The sequence below is a fragment of the Budorcas taxicolor genome, chromosome 5, assembly GCF_023091745.1.
Source record: "Budorcas taxicolor isolate Tak-1 chromosome 5, Takin1.1, whole genome shotgun sequence".
Lineage (NCBI taxonomy): Eukaryota > Metazoa > Chordata > Mammalia > Artiodactyla > Bovidae > Budorcas > Budorcas taxicolor.
Genome location: NC_068914.1, coordinates 73,664,139 through 73,685,361, shown reverse-complemented (window position 1 = coordinate 73,685,361; position 21,223 = coordinate 73,664,139). Strand labels below are relative to the sequence as shown.

General features: G+C 42.7%; 1 protein-coding gene across 1 annotated transcript; it reads right to left on the bottom strand.

Annotated features, from left to right (window-relative positions):
• Positions 1-579: 579 nt before the first annotated feature.
• On the bottom strand, positions 580-20,707 carry LOC128047475 (natural resistance-associated macrophage protein 2-like). Its single transcript, XM_052639691.1, has 16 exons — positions 20,662-20,707; positions 14,923-15,006; positions 12,895-13,046; positions 12,074-12,193; positions 11,539-11,658; positions 9,988-10,094; positions 8,651-8,721; positions 8,476-8,543; positions 7,256-7,411; positions 6,437-6,595; positions 5,678-5,764; positions 4,648-4,767; positions 4,346-4,495; positions 3,735-3,808; positions 2,720-2,873; positions 580-759 (listed from the first exon to the last, which is right to left on the bottom strand). The coding sequence occupies exons 1-16, from the start codon at positions 20,705-20,707 to the stop codon at positions 700-702; spliced, it is 1,728 nt and encodes a 575-aa protein (XP_052495651.1). The 3' UTR covers positions 580-699.
• Between the last annotated feature and the right edge of the window lie 516 nt (positions 20,708-21,223).

Below are 21,223 nucleotides of genomic sequence, written 5' to 3'. Positions count from 1 at the left end.
GTTGGTGATGGACAAGGAAACCTGGCATGCTGCAGTCCATGGGGTCGCAAAGAGTTGGACACAACTGAGCGACTGAACTGAACTGAACTAAGACACTACTTTAGGTTTTGGGAGTATAGCTATGAACAACACAAACTGCTTTCCCTTGATTCTACTAAAGGAGATAAGACATTAAACAGATGTAAAGAAAAAACAATTATTCAAAGGGTATGCATAAAGGAAGTTATTTCTCAGCCTTTTAAATGCACTGTCATTTGATAAACTAAACTTGCACACATATTCTGTACTTTGTATTATAAAAAATTTATTGAATTACCTAAATATGTTTTTTAACATATAGTCAGTCTTTCTCACAATCTTACATAGAGGATTATGCCTCAAAAAGATAAAAGAAGCTGGCCCTTGGGCAACAAAAGAGTTCAGTGTTGTTTGAGAGAAGCAGATGTCAAGTTGTCAAGGATCCTACCTAATCCAGTTCCCAGGTTAGAGTTCAGAAAGAAAAATAATGCCATCTTTCAAACATATGCAACAAAGTCTTTTCCAACAAACAGTTGAGTCCTAAATGCAGTCTGTGCAACACATACGTCTGGCTATGTTCACACAGTAAACCATAGAAACACTGTCTGATGGTACCTGCAGACAGTGTTTACCTAGTGTAGCCATGGAGAGCATCTTCGGTCAGCAGGACTTCAGAGATGCTTACCGTGTGTGTCCAGAGTCCAGGAAGGACATGCCCAGTGCAATGAAACACTGCCAACCCTGAAAGAGAAAATACAGTCATCATTCACCAAACTCTGTGGAGAGCCCTTACCCCCTGCACCGCCCACATTACACTGCTCAGATGCAAACTTCTTTGTTGTACTAATTTCGATACTCAGTTCCCTTTGTTCCTACTGCTTTGTGTGTGCTTCTTTATCTGTTTGGGAGAGTTCCAAGAATACCACCTTCTTTCAGGCTTATCACATTCCTTACACCATGGGGAATGACTGACTAACAAAATCGCGATAGTCTCCTGATTAAACAGTAGTACTTCACTCTAGAATGAGTGCTCGGCCTTAAAAGTAGGTCTTCAACGATTTCTATAGTGTCAGGCTGACCGAGAACAATTCAGCACACCTGCATGAAGGAAAGATCCCCTTAACTTCTACAGCATTTGTGTGTGTGTGTGTGTCTGTCTATCTGTCTGTCTGGGACTTTGAAGTGAAAGCTCGAAATCATAACAACTATACCACCAGGGAATGCCTTGCTGCGAATTTTTAAAACAATTTCTGTCAAGACCATACTCAGTTACTTGGGTTTCCTTGGAGTAAGTCCCTATATTACAGGCTCATCATAATAGTGTGCCCATGGGTTAGTGTGCCCATGGTTCACTCAGGAGGAAAAAAGAAGAGATATATCTACTTAAGTCATAATTTTTCAATATTTACTAAAATGTTTTCCCAATCAACTACCTACCCTGTGGCAGATACTGGCACAGGAACTACTGCTCCTAAGTCGCTTCAGTCGTGTCCGACCCTGCGCAACCCCACAGAAGGCAGCCCACCAGGCTCCCCCGTCCCTGGGATTCTCCAGGCAAGAACACTGGAGTGGGCTGCCATTTCCTTAGCCAATGCATGAAAGTGAAAAGTGAAAGGGAAGTCGCTCAGTCATGTCCGACTCTTACCGAACCCATGGACTGCAGCCCACCAGGCTCCTCCATCCATGGGATTCTCCAGGCAAGAACACTGGAGGGGGTTGCCATTTCCTTCTCCAATGCATGAAAGTAAAAAGTGAAAGTGAAGTCGTTCAGTTGTGTCCGACTCTTACCGAACCCATGAACTGCAGCCCACCAGGCTCCTCCGTCCATGTGATTTTCCAGGCAAGAGTACTGGAGTGGGGTGCCATTGCCTTCTCCAGGCATGGGAACCAGGTCAGTGTTAGAAAGATGAGCAGGGGGTTTCCACCCTCCAGCCTTGCCATTCTCTGTAGTAGATACATTATAAACTCTGCTGTCCCTAATCCTGAATCCTGTGTTTTTTAGAGAAACCTGTGTAGAACAGGGAGGTGGATGTGTTGTAGCTATCACTGCCTTTCACTGATACAAGTAACATTATAGATCTGGAAAATAGAGAAAGAATATATCCATAATCCCACCATCCTAAGGCATCTACTCTTACCATTTTTACATAATTTACTCTAGACTTCTGATAATTTTTTGATTATCTAGGTATACATAATTCTGCATTCCTTTTTTACAGAGCTATGTTTTATAACCATCATTTTTAATAATTCTAGAATAATTCAAAGAGAGAATATCTCTATTTACTAATTTCAACATTGGACAGCTATTAAGTAGTAGAGCTGGGCAGGGCTGTGAATACACATGTGCTGCCCTCCAAAGATCTGAAATCACACGACACAGCTCCCTTCTCCAACCCCATCTTTTATCACTCTCTACTTTCTACACGGCTGATCTTCTTTGAGTTTTTCAAACATACTACACTCTCTCGTTAGGAAGTATTAGGAATGGAAATCAGACGGAATGACAGAAAAATGACACCACTTAGGAACCAAGGGAGAATTTATGGCTAAAAATATTCTTTAGTCACAGCTGGTTTAACGATTTCATGTAAATTGTGTCAATAATCTGAAGATAGATAGCTATGTGCTCTTCTGGGTCCTTTCTCTTCTGAGTGTTAGCCCCCCCTTAACCACCCCTGCCCCTTCCAACTGGACTTACCAAGTAAAACACAAAGCTCAGATAAGCTACGCTGACCACTGCAGCCACCACATACAATATCATATGCCCTACATCCTGGACATAAACCACGACAAAGTACATGTTGATGGAACAGATGATGAGGACCACGATACCGCCCACGATCCTCAGGCCTCTGTGAAAAGAATCAGCACAGTTATCGGTGGAAGAGCCCACCCTGTCCACAGATGGAAAAAGACACTGTGTCTCCTTAGGCAGGAGTAAGCAGCATTTCAAAATAAACTTAAAAGTAGATCTTATGTCCCAGATTAGGCTAAAAGGGTCAAAGTTACCCAGTGTTAGGGAGAAAGAAAGGCTTCCCTTGTGGTTCAGTCAGCTAAGAATCTTCCTGCAGCGCAGGACACCTGGGCTCGATTCCCGGGTCACGAAGATCCCATGGAGAAGGGAATGGCTACCCACTCCAGTATTCTTGCCTGGAGACGAACCCCATGGTCACAAACTACAATGGGTCACAAAGAATCAGACACTACTGAGTGGCGCGCACACACACACACACACACAGAAAGAGGAAAAACAACACTATCAAATAATCCCTATTATTTAATTCCCTAAAAATGGAACAAGCCCTAAAACTGCAAAAAGTCTTGAGTCCCTAGAGATGAAACAAGTCATTTCAAATACGCATGTCCTTTAAAGATGTATAGAAAAGGTATTAGAACAAAAAATGTGCTTTCCCTCCTTTGTTACATACACAATCTCTATCTTCATTTTTTTTTAGCTTTTCAAAAATTGAAGTCGAGTTGATATACAATGTTGTGCTTATTTGGTTTTAATTTTTGGCCATTCTCTGTGGTATGTGAGACCTTAGTTTCAGGGAAGTCCCCAACAGTCTATTCTAAGTCATAGATTGAAGGGACAGCTCTAGCAATCACTTCTTAAAGCATATAGCTTCCCTATAACTGATTTTCTGACTGGCCTGTTTGATGGAGATACCCTTCCCCCCCACATCTTTGGGAACTAAAAGAAACACACTCACAGTCCATTGGCAAATTCGCTCATGACTGGTGGCAAGCTCGTATATGTTAGGATGGGTATGAGAGCAAAGGGAAGCTAGAAAAGAGAAAACGAAGGTCAGACAAGGCTATGGAGGGTTCCTGTAAAACCCCAGAGAGCAGCACTCTTAGCAAAACAGAACCACAGACCCTGCCTCACCTACTCTGTGAGAAATTATTCCTGTCATCACAACATGCTGGAGGTTATGTGGAAATCTGTAACATGAACCTAGCATCAATTATGCTCATAGTGTCTTAACAGAATTTGTATCTGCTGAATTTTCTTAACCGCTATAAAACCAAGGAGTGTCTTATACATTATTTAATGTTTGCTTGGATTAACAAACAATAACATTGTGTTCTTTGTGTAATTACAGCTTATAATTCCCATTCAACAGGCTTAGAAAAAAAAAAAAAAGTCATTTCTAAAAGCCTTTGAGATGCCAGAGATTTCATATGCATTCACCATAGACCAAGACTATGCCTCTTTCTTCCTCTGAATTTTCCCCACACCCACACTAGGCTTGGTACCTAAGGGCAATGCAGAATGCCTCCTGACTCAACGGGATGTGAGTTTCCCCAGCTCCCTTCTCACTTGTAAGCTCTGAAGAACATTCAGGATGTCATTCAACCCTGTTAGATGCTCCACGTCTTGGAAGACGGCCACAAGCAGAGCGGGGATGATGGCAATACAGCGGGTAAGAATCACTCGGGCAAAGCGTGACCACTTTAGGTTCAGGAATCCCTGGAAGAAAACAGAAACAGGATGAATGTCTGGAAGAGGAAACAGAAAAAGGTCTGGGGAGGTTTGGGAAGACCTCAGAGGCACAGAATTAAGAAGGGACAAAAGGGCAATGTCCTCTTCCTCTCGTCTATCCCAGTCACAGCAGCGCGTACCTCCATGACAAACTGGCCGGAATAGGTTCCTGTCATGGTGGAGCTCTGCCCCGCAGCCAGGATCCCCACCGCCCAGATGTAGAGAGCGGCAGGCCCGAAGTAACACCCCAGCACAACACCCTGGAGAAGCAAGGGAGAGAGGTCACCTGAGACAGCACCCCAAACATATCCTTGATGTCACCTCTCCCCACTCCTGGCTATGCACCCACCTCTACCAAGCAATGTGCTGGCACTGTCCCAGGAGCTAGACTCAGGTCCTGACCTCATTCTAGAGGCTTTCAACCTAAATTCTGCTGGATGGGCCCCCATTCCTCCTCAGCCTAGTCCCTTCTCTTCTCTAGGCTCCTAAAGCCTTTATCCTCAACTTATATGTTAACTATTAAAAAAAAGTCTACAATACATTTCCCAAATTATATTCCTTAATACAGTATTCTGGAAGATGGTGATAGAAATGGAAAGAAAACGCAAATGAATTCTGGAGATGCCACATACTATTTATTCTACTCTTGGAGGTTCACAATGTAACTGGCATAAAAGGGACAGAGAGGCCCCAGTAAAGACCACTTTTCCTTGGACTTTCCTGGTAGTCCAGTGGTTCAGACGTCATGCTCCGAATGCAGGGGGCATGGCACGATCCCTGGTCAGGGAACTAGATCCCACATGCCACACAGCATGGCCTAAATAAATAAATAAAGTCTCCAGGCACAAGGCTGAGGGGTTGGGGAGGAGAACAAATATAAAAACAAAAGACCACTTTACTAAGAACACTTTTTTTGATGCCAATTAATGCCTATAACACAAAATGCTATCAACACAAGTTTAAGAATCACGGATACAATTCATCTTTTCAGCTGATCTTATATTTCCTTCCATAATCCAAAAGGCTTGTCTGGCATGGGACCTCTGAATAGCAACACTCAACAATCCAGAGAAGATACGCTGAGCTCTTAAGTGAACCCTCAGAAAAGACCAGATACTATGCTAAGAATCTTGATTCAGGGACAAAGATCAGAAATCTGAACAGGTTTACCCCTTTGTAGATGTCCACAGCCAGTGTTGAGTTATCGTCTGGGAAAAGGTGAGTATGGGGACTGCTGCTGTTTTTACAGACCGCAACCTGGAACCAAAGTAGTTTAGGAACGACTTTTAATTTTGAGGTCAGGACTCAGATTAAGAAGACCTCTCCTACAGCTCACACACAGGTCATCTGAGAGACAGATGCCGAAGGAAAGAAATTAGACATGGGTTCTGATGAGAGCAGAGACTGGCCGCAAACATGAGAGGACACCCAGAAGAGGGAGCCCTTAGTCAAAGCAGAGACGGGCGTCAGAGGTCCTATGACAGGAAACAAAGGAGTCATCCAAACCAGACTGGCAATCAGGAGTCAAGAGGACAGAGAGTTCAAAGTGACAAAACAGCCTGTCTAGCCACAGATTCTGTTTTCTGTGTGTTGATTCCTCCCAACCTGTCATCACCAGCAGGACTGGCAGGCAGCCAGTTGGTAAACAGGAAGGGAAAGGGGATGAGAAAGAGCCAACAGACGTGAAGCCACTAACAGCAAGAGGCAACCTCTGTCCGAGGAAAACTCCCTTCCCAGTCAAAAGCTGGGAAGGATGGGCTGAGCTGCACCACAGCCCCAGAGTGTAAACCACGACTGGAGCAATGATTTAGTGGGCAGCACTGAGATCTATTTCCCCTGAGCTCTAAGTCACTGTCATGTTTTTCTGGCCCAATCAGCTTTTCTCTTTATCCTCGCATTCACTACTACCCAGGTCCCTGGCTTACTTACCACCTGCTGGTTGGTTTTCTCAAAAAATGCTTCGGCAAACACCGAGATGACACACGTGTTGATGATAAAGGAAACAAAGAGAGCGATGCAGGAATCAATGAAGAAGTACTTATTGGCTTCTCGAACTTCCTGCCTTTTGGCTCGGTCTATATGTCTGGACTAGAGAGGTAACAGCAACAGTCAGTTTTTTAAAACTGCTGGAACAAGTTACTTGCAATATTCCATGAGTATGGAGTCCACTGAAAGTCCTCAATGGCAAACAACTGATCACATGAAATGTGTGAGATTCCACTTACATCCTGGTTCACTGAGTAAGAAGTCATGACCCTGTGATGATATCACACACCCCCAAATTGGAAAAAGTGACCAAGTGACTTCTGAGACCTCAGTTACTGGCTGGAAGAACCGCTGACCTACAAAAACAACCTGATTTCAGACCTAAGCGGGAGGCAACCTTCATGACAAAAGTCTCTGAAATCTCCCAGCTAATGATTGTGTTGGACTGACTGGTAAAAGCCAGGTTGGACTTTTTTTCCCTGACCACTAGGAGGCCATTCAGGCTTCTGAGATTTAAAGTTGGGAAACATGGTCCACCTTCAGCATTTTTAGGAGGGACTTTAGTCTCTTCTCTATGAGGTCTGTTATTTCTGGTCACCTTTGTGGTGAAAACAGAGTCCAACTGTGTGGAGGCCAACTGTGGAAAAACACCGTGCTCCTTCAGAGTTCTAACAGTCGTAAACTGAGTGTGTGTCCCTTGCAATTAAAGGAAAAGGTCCCATGAACTATGCAGGCCACTGAGATAAGAATGGTTTTGCTCACCTTAACTAAGGCAGAATGCAGGTATATGTTGTGTGGCATGACGATGGCGCCCACAATGGCCACAGCCTGCGTGATCTGTGGGGTACGACAGTCTGAACAGGATGGCAGGAACATGCCTTTGAGGACCTGGGTCTGGCTGGGTTTCACTGTAACATACTACACACAAACAGAACACTATTAGCCTTTATTGGAACATGAGACTAGGGAGTAACACAGTACTAGAGACACTGCATCTTTACTCCTTAATCCCCTTCATCAACAACTACATAGGAAATGAGGAACACAGAACCACCCCAAAAAAACCAAGCAGCACAGTTCAGAGAATTTAGGACTAGAGTGTCCAGACATTTCGTATTGTATTTTATATAAACAAAATAGATGTGTACAGAATGCAATTAATATTCTAAAGCAATAAAACAGCTGCTAAGGGCCTTATTGATATTAGTGCCACAATAACTCCTGTCAGACACACCTTAGAATACAGTCAATTCTTGATTACCCACACTAACCATGCTTCTGTGCTCACCATGTATATAAAAATCACTTATGCTTGCCACTAGCATCTGCTGAGACTCACTCAAAAACTCTTCTCATACACACTTTTTTCCTGGTTCAGCATTTCCCTTGGAAGCCTTAGACCAAGGTATATCATCTCCACAGAGCAGATATATTGTTAAAAGCTTATTAGCTAGGGCAATAAAGAGAAGTCAGTTTATAATGATTGGACATAGAAAGGTGCTGGGTTTCACTTCACTACATATAACGGTACAGTTAGTTTTAACCCAGTGGAGTGTTGGCGCTGGGGCGCAAACCAGGAAATAGGCCCTGTATCCCCTATAGTTCATTGCTACAATACAGAGATAGTCCAAGCTGCAATTACTGTCAACCAGGATGAGCAAAAACAAAATCCGTTTAGGTAACAGCCAAGAATAACCCTGCAACCCCTTTCCTAACCCTCTCCAAGGCTGCTCAGTTATTGGGATGGCCAACCGGGGAGATTAGTTTCGAAAGTTCCAGAAATTCTAATCAACTGAACTAAGAGTCCCTGCAGGCCTTCCCTGGACACTAGTCTTTGCTACAATTCATTCCTTTAAAATTGGCATAAGGTTGAATTTGGCTTTTTGTTAAAAGCTACTGTCTCTTATAATAAAAGAACAAAAATCTTGTTTTAAAAAGCTAATAAAAAAAAATAAAGTTAATGAATAGCCTGTAATACTCACCTCATAGCCAAATGTGAGGGCCATAACAGTGAAGATAAAACCAAAAAATGCTTCTAGCTTTCGCAAACCTGAAGGGGAAAATGCAGCAGTGAGTCCACAGAAGGCAGATTTCCCTGTAAATCACATGATGGAAAGCAGCTCCTCTGACTGACCCCTCCATTCCCATGCTCCTTACCATAGTTGTCCAAAAAAAGAAATGCAAGTGTATCTGCAATGGTGATGAGAACTCCACCCCATAGTGGAATCCTAGGTCAGAGATGAAAAACAGATTTAAGGGAAGAAAAGAAACATTGAGAATGACACTTTTCCCATCAGTTCTCCAGACATCTGACACTTGCAGGAGCAAGGACTTGGGAAAATGGACCCATGGTAAGCAGGCCAGGCCCCGGGTAGTTCAGGATCACAGCACTAAATGAAACCATGTGTTGTTGCTGTTCAGTCATCGTGCTCAACTCTTTGAGATCCCATGGACTGCAGCACGCCAGGCTTCCCTGTGCCTCACCATCTCATCTCCCAGAGTTTGCCCAAGTTCATGCCTATTCAATCAGTGATGCCATCCAACCATCTCGTCCTCTGTCGCCCTCTTCTCCTTCTGCCATAAACCTTTCCCAGCATCAGGGTCTTTTACCAATGAGTCTAGCTATTCGCATCAGGTGGCCAAAGTATTAGAGCTCAGCCTCACCATCAGTCTTTCCAATGAGTCTTCAGGGTTGATTTCCTTAAGATTGACTGGTTTGATCTCCTTGCTGTCTAAAGGACTCAAGAGTCTTCTCCAGCACCATAGTTCAAAAGCAGCAATTCTTCGGCGCTCAGCCTTCTTTTTGGTCCAGCTCTCATATCCGTACATGACTACTGGAAAGACCATAGCCTTGACTATAAGGACCTCTGTCACTAATGTCTTTCTTTTTTAACACACTGTCTAGGTTTGTCAAAATGAAACAATACATTCATTCAAACTTTGTCTAGTATTTCAGACATTCAGGACACAAAACTGAAAAGCACTGGTCTTATCTCTCAATGACCTCACTTGGGATAAACTGACATACAAATTAATTATAATACACACTGCCACATACTGGATAACACAGGTATGTATTACCCAACATAAGAACATGAAAGATTTAGAGCCTACATCTGCCAGGAGAAAGGAAGGTAGTTTCAGAAAGGTTCTACAGAAAAAAAAATCCTTGCGTGAATCTTGGAAACTGAAAATGACTTGTGTTTTTCTTTTTATGTTGTTGCTTAGTCTCTAAGTCGTGTGCAACTCTTTTTCAATTCCATGGACTGTAGTCCGCCAGGCTCCTCTATCCATAGGATATCCCAAGCAAGAACACTGGAGTGGGGTGCAGTTTCCTTCGGCAGGAAATCTTCCCAATCGAGGGATCAAACTTGTACCTACTGCTTCACAGGTAGATTCTTTACCACTAAGCCACCTGGGCAGGACTTTTGTTTTGATACTTGTTTTGAAATCTCACAAAACATTGATTACTTTCTAAAAGAAAAACCTCTCACCTTCCTGCAGACAGGAGATTGATGGCAATAGCTGAGCCAATAACTTCTTGCATATCTACGCCAATGATAGCCAACTCCACCATCAGCCACAGAAGGATTCGTGGAACCTAAACACCAAACAGCAGAAAGATATGGTTCTAATTAATCATTTCTAAGAACTTCCCCCATAGTTTAGAATTCACATTTTGGCAGTGATCCATAAAGAGTCCTTTATTAAACCTTAGGTCTAGAGATGAAGGACCAGAACTCAGCGTTGGCCCCTTGATGGAGGGAAAGGGCCAGGCTGCTCTTTGTGGCAGAGCCTGTGAGTCAGGGTCAGGGCAGCAGCTGATGCCAATTTCTTCTCCTTCTGTTTCACTTGACAGAAAAATGGAATTTCCATTCATTATTTCCACTTAATTTTTTTTGCCTAAAAACAACCCTAAAATTCTTAGGGGGAAATGAGGATGTTAAAACGGTCAAAATATTGTTCAGGAGAGAACAGAAATACTATAGAAAAAAATCTATCCCGACCATGGCTGAAGAAACAAAACAAACATGAAAAGGCTGGAGTCATCCTTAGTTTTTAATAATGCATAAGCAAGTCAAAAAGACAGGCATGCTAAAGGGACTCAGGGCAAAGTGGTGGAACTGGGTGTCCAATAACAAAATCTGGAAGATAATCTCATCAAATAATTAAACAGAAAGAAATTTAGTAGGGCCAGCTCACTGAGGCAGGGGGTGGTGGGGGGACCACTTCCATGTACCTACTACTGAAAAAATAGTCACAAAAAAACAACAGCTGAGATACATGAAGAAAGAGAAGCTAAACAAACTATAAATTACCAAGGTTTTTTTTTTTTTTTTTTGAGACACATATAGAAACAAACGAAAGGCAGGTAAAGATACTCTCTCACAGCCAGAGAAGGAGATTAAACTAAGAAAAAACTGGAGGTAGATACTTATCTAAAGATCAAGTCAGTTTAAAGCTATCTTCCAGACCCTGCGTCTATCCATTCCTGACTTAAGCAAGAACAAGAAAGACGTAAATATCCAGAAAGAAATTATGGAGGACAGTGTAAACTCCAGGGTCAAGGTAAAATGAAAAAGCATCATTAACAAATTCAAAGATCCTGCCAAAAATGCCCTAGTAAAAGAAAAAAACTCACTTCAGATTGACAGCAAAGACAAACAAAAAAGAAAATATGAATAATGCAAAGTAATGGAGTAACATGGATGAATGAAAAAAAAGCTTTAGAGAACACCCCCACCCCTTTGTGGACTGGGCCCTGCTTGGTGCCAAAAGGCATAGTAAAAGGTAAGTGTTTACTCACACAGAAACGTCTAAGGAAACTTTCTGGTAAATGTGAGTCTCATGCTAGATTTTGAAGGAGTGCAGAAACATGGTTTAGCAGCAAGAGAAGCTACAGAGTTCCCTTGGGACTGCCAGTCCTCAGGGACACAGATCCCCTCTTCCTCCACTATTTCTGTATGGGGGCGGGGGGAGGCAGGGGGACAGCACAGGTTGCCAGACACACAGTTACCTATGAGTAACAGACAAACGCTGCTCACCCTAGGATACTGACGGTAACACACTTCAGCAAGATGAAGCCCGGTGACCACTCCCAGCCTAGCTGCAAGCGTTTGGAGCAGGACCCCGACAATGGTGGCCAACAGAAGAACCCACAGCAGCTAGAGAAGAACAAAATGAGACAACTGGAAGTTTTGGTTTGGTTGTTTGGCAATGGGAATGGGAAACAGTACACTCAGGAAAGCGCCCCGTTCAGGGATCACATGACCTGAGTTCTCTATCACATTCTGCACAGAACTTGCTAGGTCACCTTGCACCTTTCTGAGTCTTAGTTTTTCCCATTTGCTGCTTCACTTTTGTTCAAGGAAAGTACCTGGGTAAAATAAAATTAAAAACCAGCTACATGACAAAATAAAATTTAAAAACAGATGGAAAGGTACTTTTCACCTAAGTGTCAGAGCCAATGAAGTATCAGCATGTAGCCACCAAGGCTGATATCCAGCAGGCAGAGCAGAGGAAAAGGCTGTGGTGCGCTGTGTGTGTTTCAAAAGGAAAGAGGGAGGACTCTATGTTCACCTTAAATCCAGCCAGTGCTCCAGATTGCAAATCACACTCAATGTTTCCTGGATCCACAACGCTCATAAGAAGTCCTGGTCCTGTGAAGACCCAGAGTTTACGAAAGCTAAAACAAGAGTACTGTACGAGAGAGGAAAACAAAGCAAAATGATTATCACCTTCCGGGGAGAATGGATACACATGCATATGTACAGCTGACTCCCTTTGCTGCCACCTGAAACTATCACAACATTGTTAATTGACTATAGTCCAATACAGAATAAAAAGTTAAAAAATAATAATAATAAAGTGTCTCTTGGAGAAAAAAAATTATCACCTCCAAACTGCTGATCTAATTTATTATTTTATCACATAAAAAGCAACAATATCAGTTTCATAAACAAAGGATTTCCGAAGTTGGACATAGGTGTGTCCAAGTTTAACTGCCATCTTATCCACTGCTTATCAATAAGCTGGTCCACTCTCTGTCCAAATAAGAGTCCAACCCTTCTCTTACTTGCCCTTTCCAACAGCCTTTCATTCTAAAACCCCAGCAAGAATATCAGTACTATGCAAATGGAACAAAAGGCACCATAAAAAAGGGAACCTGAAATTCATTGTTTCGGGATCAAAAAATACTCACTAGTACAACTTGGCAACTGTTTTTCAAGGACCTTAGTTTCCTTAACAGTTTCTGTTTACTCTGACTACAAAAATTCAGTCTTCAGAGACTGCCTGCCAGAACTGACTCTGAGGTTGTTGATTTTGAGTTGTCCAGCAGACTTTGAATTCATAGGTTTTCCCTAGACAATAATGTTTTCCTCCAAGGACCTGTCACTAACCTTCTCCTCAGGAACAGCATGATTCTCATCCAGGTAGGTGGTGAAGGGCTCCTCTGAGAGGCCCCCGGAGGACTGAGGAACTGAGGAATTACTGTAGGCAGGGTTGATGGCACCAAGACTGGCAGAGTCCCCATGGTCTCCAAAAGCATCTTCTGAATTAACAGATTTGAGACAAAATGAGTTAAAATTAACAAAATACTCTAACATTAATAATCATCTTAGAAATACTGAAATTAAATCTTTTAATACCTAAACACGTAAGACTGACCTGACTCTATCTCAATTTACTTTATTTTTATTTATATTGTAAATAAATTAAGTTTTGAATAGGCAATACATTCACATGGCTGAAAATTTGAGAAGTACAAAAATGGTTATGGTGATAAAGCTCCCTCTCAGCCCTCTTCTCCGGTCACTCAGCTCTACGTCAGTTTTCGACATTAATCTCACAAATGGTTTCCCCTTACTTTCACACTTCTATTATCATTTGCCAATTTTTAGAATCATTTCATTTTCTTCTAAAATCACTGATGTCTAGGGCTCAATATATAACATCCCCAAACTAGCCTCATTGATAAACTAAAATCTTAACTTTTAGAAGGAAATAGTCAGGCTAATGGGACAATCCCCTCTCTAACCTTCATCCATTATTTGGTAGGATTTACTCAAAGGATCATCCTTGGACATTATATTTCCATCAGACTTCCCCCAGAATTGGTAACTTGGAAAATCCTGCCACATTTCAGGCTAAAATCTGAAGCTGCAAGGAAACCACCAAACAGGAACCCTTTGCCATTTGACTAAGATCTGCAGTGAAGAGCTTGGGGAAGAGGGCAGTATCACCCTCGTGACAGGAGGGCTCATCGCAGACTAATCACCAGTGTTTCCCTTCCTCCTGCATTTTGCTGCTAACTTTAAGTGCAGGGAGACAGAGGGTCTGGGAGAAAAGGGCTAACCAACAAGAAAGTTAGGAAACTCAGTGTGTGTAACCATCAAATGGTTATTTTTAACCACAAAGCTCTAATCTCAGGGTTACCAAGATACCTTTGCAGTTTTCTTTCTATAGGGAACTGACCCACTTTACCTTAAGTGTTACTGAACTGAGGAGGAAATTTACAGAAAAGGAATGGAAATTCTAAAGGAGAAATTTAGAATCAGGAAGGATTAGTCAAAGCACAGTCTCATTAAATACTCTATAAGGAGCTAGTTCAGAATTTTCCTGCTGCATTCTCATCTGAAGCAGCCTAACCACCCACGAGGTTTTTATGCCAAGCTGCAACTTAGACTGCCTTTACAAGTACTCAAAGTGTTAGTTGCTCAGTCGTGTCTGACTTTCTGTGACCCCATGGACTATAGCCTGCCAGACTCCTCTGCCCATGGAATTCTCCAAGCAAGAATACTGGAGTGGGCTGCATTTCCTTCTCCAGGGGATCTTCCCAACCCAGGGATCAAAGCCAGGTCTCCCATACTGCAGGCAGATTCTTTACCATCTGAGCCAGCAGGGAAGCCCTAGGTAAGCACTACTGCTGTAAGAAATCAGACTTGAAGCTAATCCCAGCTCATCTCAGAACTGGACGTAAGTTATGAGGGAGGTCTCTGTGGTTATAAATCCATTTCATTTACAGCCTAAGGCACCAGGTGGTGACCCCTGAATGGAGCAGGTCTCCATGATATTGTTGGCTGGGGGACAATGGTGCTTTAGTCCGACTCTTGCAACCCCATTGACTGTAGCCCACCAGGCTCCTCTGTCCATGGATTTCCCAGGCAAGAATACTAGAGTGGGTTGCCATTTCCTCTCCAGGGCATCTTCCTAACCCAGGAATTGAACCTGGGTCTCCTGCATTGCAGGTGGTCTCCTGCACTGCAGGAGGATTCTTTACCAACTGAGCTACAGGGAAGTCCTGGGGGACAGGAAATGCAGACAATTTTTGATGGAACAGAGGACAAGAAGGACAATACGGTAAACTGTTACTGGCTTAAGCCTAATTCCAAATAAAAATGAGTCAATAGCACAAAGCAATCAATTACCATCTGCAACAGGTATCTGAACAGAAGGTGCAGGACCCAATACTATGGAGGATACCTGAGTGTCTGAATTCATAGAATAGGATTCTGGAAAGGAGAGAAGAGAGGGAGAGGAATTAGCAAGAACAAATAAAAACAAGTTCAAAACACGCATTCTGTGCCTCTGTATGACTGAACCCTTACTATATGAAATGAATAATTGTTTTACTGAATTAGATAACCTTGAAAATAATCGCAGTTTTCAGAATATGATTAAGAGATGTTTAATAGAAAAAAATGTAAAAATTTTAATCATGCTTTTGGTGGCAAGAATTCAAAACCAAACTGAAGTAAAAAGTATTTCTGTGAAGTGGGTTTTAATCAGCCTCCACAGAGAGGCCTGCAGGCAATCACTCAATCTCTGCCTTTGCCTCCAGATTAACCCAAATATTTAAAAGACTGACTTCCCCTCATTTTGATGGGTTTTTAAGGATAGAATCTATAACTCTTTTTGATCCAACAAACAACTCAAGTGAGCTCAAGTTTCAATTTTCTCAGAAGCCAGTGGTGAGGGTAGGGGTGTGGCGGGGTATCTTCTGGAATGTAAAACATAGCACCTCATGCTAATTTAGAAAACATAGGAACTCCCTTGCCAAAAAATAAATTAATTAAATAAATAAAATAGAAGTGTCCAGAAGTGTTAAGGGCAGTTATTTTTAAAAGAACATTATTATTAATATTGTTATTATTATCAAAAGTTTCTCATTTCTGACCTACTCACGAGGAATCAATTCAATTATTACAGATTATTTTTATTGTGATAACTGATATCCTGTTTCAGAAGGCACAGAAGTCCTCAACACAATTGAGGAAAATTCCTATTTACGACAGGCCTTGAAAGTTTATCTTTAAAAAGTAAACAATTGAGACAGTAGTGTGCTTTTTCTCCAAGTACGAAGTGTGAAAAGGTGCCTGTAAAATAATTTTAAACAAAAGTATCTCAAGACAAAATTTTTAATAAATTAAAATTTAAATAAATTTTTACTATTAGTATTCTAAATGATTAATCTCATAATTACTTACAGAGTTAATAAAACACAGTAAGTCTGATCTTTTCTGTGAAATCTCTGTCCAAGAGAGAAAATGGATTCTAGATTCCAACTTCTTTTTTTTGCTGCACCATGCAGCTTGTAGGATCTTAGTTCCCAAAACAAGGATAGAACCCCAGCCTGACAGTGAAAGCACCAAATCTTAATCACTAGGCCAACAGGGAACACCCTAGATTCCAACTTTCTCATTAGAACATTGAGTCAGGTTTCACCAAATTATATGCGAGTCCATTATTTGTTTTTATACCTTATTCAAGATACCACACTGTATTTAACTGCCTTGAGCAGCTTCAGCTTCATGCAACAAATCTTAGCAAACAGTCTTTTCATTTTTATTCTATTACAAATATTTTCTAATTTTCCTTGCAAGGCTTCTCAGGTATACCTATCATTTAAAAGTGGACATTTAATTTCCAAATACATGGGATTTTGTTTAAAGTGTCTTTAATATTAATTTTTAATTTTGATACTAATTTCTCATTTAAATGCTTTTTTCTCTGCAATCACTTCCTCTGTTTTTTTCAGTCTAACTTTATTGAGACTTTCAAAGGCTAAGTTGAAGATTTCTCTTGGTTAATGTCACATTGCATTTGAAAATATGTGGGTTATTTGCAACTATCTTTCACTATTGATTTCTAACATGATTCCACAGTGATAAAAGAACAGACTCTGTATGATTTTAGTATCTTTAGATCATGAAATTTTTGCACATTGTTTTATGTTCCTGGATATGTTCCAGTGTCTCCTAGTTTACAGTGTATGGGAGCTTGAATAGAATTTGTATCCTACTGTTGTGTGAAAATTATATAAATCTTAATTATCTTAAACTGCTTTTACAGTGCTTTTCAGGTCTACTGTATCTTTCTACTTTTCTGTATATTCATTCTATTCACTTGGAGACTTTGATATTGAAACTCCAGCTAAAAATCTTTAGTAAAAAAAAATAATTGAATTTACACCATATGTACTTCAGTCAAATCAGGCCAGCATATTATGCACTAAATGATGTTCTTTTTTGTAAACTCAAAGTTCCTCATTTTGCGATTAGGTCCCAATTCTGCTACCTATATAAACAGCAGCTTTTTGGAAGGAGAGAACCTCAAGACAGAAGTCTTTCATTAGAGCCTTCCAAGTAGAAGCAAGAGAACCTGAGAGAAACTTTTAAGCTCACATAAACAGCATAAGTCTGTCAGCAGACATTTCTGTTTATATATACAATAAGGAAATGGGGGAAAAGACATCTTTGATTTCACAGCACCCACCCAAGCTCTTAGCATTAAAAGTCAAATATTAGAAAAGATGCTGCTTTGTAAATACCAGTGTGTAACCTCATCACTTCACTGAGTCAAAACTGAACCAAGGACTTCCCTGGTGGTCCAGTGGTTTGAAGAGTCCACTTTCCAACACAGAGGATGCAGGTTTGATCCCCCGTTGGGGAACTAAGATCCCACATGCAGAGAGGCAAGTACTGAGCAAGCACCACAGAGAGATGTGAGGATATCACAGCTGAGACTTGATGCACTCAAATAAATAATAAACAAAATAAGTAAATGTTTAAAAAGGAAAAAATTAACCAAAGCTGCTTAGTATCTCTGTGTACATTCCAAAGGATCACTGCTGATTTTCTAACAGTAGAGTAAGATTTATGTACAGCTTCCCCATTCACTAACAAGAAGTACAGCCAGGCTGCCCCAAAATTCTCCACCCAAGTCCCACAGCCATCCTGGAAACAGGAGGAACCAAGTATGCTGCAATCATGGTCTTTGGGGCATTGACTTCAGAAAAAAAAAAACCTGGCCTAGGCCAAGACTATAAATGAAATATTATCCACTAAAAACTAAACAGTCAAAGAAGTTTTTATTTACCCAACATAGCTATCATGGACAGAGCCAGTACTGCATAGCTGGAGTTTTCCATGTAGTCTTAGTTAATGATAAAATAAACTCAGCAGAAAGTCTGTTGTCACAGGTAATCATACGATACCCTCAGGTAATGAATGACAAGGATGAAAAACAGGCTTAGGGGTTCACGGGTAACACGTTCAGGGGATCAGAATTCCTTTACTGTGGAACCTTTTAGGGAAAAGAAGGCACTTACAGGTAATAACAACAAAAACTCCTACATGCTAGGAAATGTTCTGAGCACTTTATGTGTATTAATTCAATACTCACCATCAGCTCTTTAAGACTGATATTATCAATCCCCATTTTAACTATGTGGAAACAAAGCAACAAAGAGGCTAAGAATCTTGCTCAAAGGTTTACAGAGCCAAGACTAGTTGGGGTACAGATTCCACGGGAATCAAGAAAGAAACACAAGGTCCCTCTAGTTGCAGCAATATTCACTAGAACTATGGCCAGCAAAAATTTCTGAAAACCTGTCTCCTCTTGCCTCGCATTCCATAGAATTTTTGCTTTTGATTTTCACTTTAAAGAGGTGTCACATTCCCTTAACTTCATAACACTCCTTATGAAAGCAGTGGACGGTATGAGAATATCTTTACACACAGGAAAACTCAAGTCCAGGTTACTCAACTTCTCCTTCAATGATGCTCTTTGAAATAGCCTGATATATGAAGAGAATTGGGGGAAACCAATTGAAAACAAACAAAAACAGAACATCCAAAAGTAAACATAGCTGTAACAGCAGGAACCTATGAAACCGAACGGATGTCGAGCAGCCAGCCACCCTTCTCACACACCGAGTGCGATAACGCCGCTACAAAAGTTCCTGAGCCTGGAGGCTGCACAAACAGCCCTAAAACCGATCTACACACCAGGACTCTGCGGTCTGTCCAGGCCCTTCACACGAAGAGGCGCTTCTTGGATGTCGCCTGTAGTAAAACGAATTCTTTCGCTGAAGTGCGGCGGCGGGAGGCCCAGGGAGCGGACGGGGCATCAGGGCTCCGAAGATAAGGAGGCCGAGGGGACCTTGCCCCGCGTCCGTCGGCCTCTCCCGCGGCGTGAAGCGGGGTCGGCAGACCTTCGACCACGGGTCCCGGGACCGCGGCAGGTCCGCCCAGGGGTTCAGCCATTTTCTCTTGAGGTCTCTTTAGGCCGCGGCGGGGAAGGGGCGAGGCCCCTGCGACCTCCGGCGTTCGCTTCCCGCTCCCCCTCCCGGCGCCCTCCTCTCGCTCTTCCTTTGAAGAATGCGGCTCCGTCTGGAACCCGCGTCCAGGCCCTCCCGGCCTGCGCCCCGCACGCCAAATACGGCCCCGGCGCCTGCTCCCAGGCTGGCCGTCGAGCCGCCCGGAGCCCGGGAAAGCGGGGCGCCCGCGTGACCCCTGACCTGGCCCGCTCCCCACCTTACCGGCTCCGCAATCACCTGATAATCAGTCCCCGCTCCGGCGCTCCATGTCCCTGGAGCCAGCGCCACGCCAGCCTACCCCCCACACGCCCTGCGGCTGACCCACAGGGTCGCAGCTGCACATTCCTTTGGGTTGGATTCTTCATATTCGCCGCGGGGCATATACGCCACGCGCGTGGCTGGCTGACTGCGGATCCCGAGTCTCCGCCCACTCCAGGCTGCCTGGGGGCGGGGCCACGGAGGCCTGGGCGGGAGCTGTCGGCGGCTGAGCTAGTGCTGGAGCTCGTCCAACCCACGCTGTGTTGTGGAGTCTCCCACCCCGCTAGCAACCTGCGGACGAGTAGGTTTCCTGCTGTAGTTCGCCGTGGCCTCGTTAGGCCCTGGAAGACAAGATCATTGCTTCTGAGACACGGCTCTATGAGAGTTCCAGCTCCACCCCGCAAAATATAGCCACCCTCCTCCCCCAGAGCCACATCATAGTATCTGCTGCCCCACCAAGAGCATCCCACAGCTGGGAGGAACCGCGAAGCATCAGCTAGCGCAGCCAGTTCGACTGCATCAGATGCCCTACTCCCAAGTCTCGGCAAGGAATTGTTTTCCTCTCTCCTACTCAGCTGCGTCGCTTCTTCTCCCAAACTTTATTTTCCACCTACCCAAAAGCAGTCCAGCTCCATTCCCAGTTTCAATCGCACATCCCAGAGTCTTTCTCTGAAGATGACGACCAGGCTAGTGGTGCTTCAGAAAGGAGAAAATAGTTTGACTAACCACCCTAATTTTCTACAATGTCCTTTACAGCTGCCAGAAACAGTCTTAGACCCCTCTCTCTCCCAGCCCCCACATCGCCCCCATAACCGCTCTCCTTAAAGGTAACCAAGCTTATCTAACCAAGTCATAGACCTAGAGAAGAAAAGCATAAAACCTTCCAACATCTTTCTTCGTGTAAAAACTGCTAGGAGAAATTTTTATTAGTTGATAAAGGAGTCCAAGAGAAGAGGAAAGGAGAGTAAACTGCAAAAAGCAAAATCAAAATAAAGTACAAAGTATGAGCAAATTCAGGGACCCAAAAAACTGGACTGAGCATCATCAATCATCTGATACAGGCGGGTTTCCATAGAGAATTTCTCCTAGAGAGAAAAGAAAATGCACAAATTAATTCTGAGAATCTCTCTGCAACACATATGGGGATTTTCAGAAAGGCTTGATGAAGTCCCTCCAGAACAGAACCTTTCCTTTGGGAACTTCTACTGCAACTAGAAAGTAAAATGGCTGGAGCCTCCTTGTCGTGTTCCGGGTCTGCTCTGGTGGGTAGAGTCCCTGGGCTATTATATGCCTTTTGCTGGCTACTTACTTAGCTCACAGTGTGGGGCTGCCTCCTTCTTACTCTGCTTCTTCATTGTGCAGGCTGGGTCTGACTTTCTCCACTGCTGCTCCTGTTTCTTGCCTCTATATATGCAGAGGAGCGCACCTTCTCTTGGTTAGACAATGCCTCTTATGCTTCTCTGGGCAACGCATTGTTAAAGATACCAGAGGAAATTTCAAGAAGCAAATAACACTCTTAGAAGTATAATCAAATCTCATCTTTCACCTGCCCTAAAAAGAAAAACTTCATATATCTGCCACTCCTGGATACTAATGAACAATTAATTGCATCTGAAAACTTTTATTCTAAGATTTCATCTCTGTCTTATTTCTCAGGAGCTAGAGTCACAGAACAGCATAGCATCACAAGACAAAGATGTCTTTATTCCAGGACTAGAAGTCATCCCATTACAGTTTGACCTATCTCTTTTCTCCTTGTTCTACAGCAGACAAGTTTCCTAAAGCAAACCTGCCTTAGACTGGGCTGGGCTCAATGTACCTGCCTTCATGAGAAAATAGAAGGAAAAAAGAAGAAATACGAAAGCACCCAA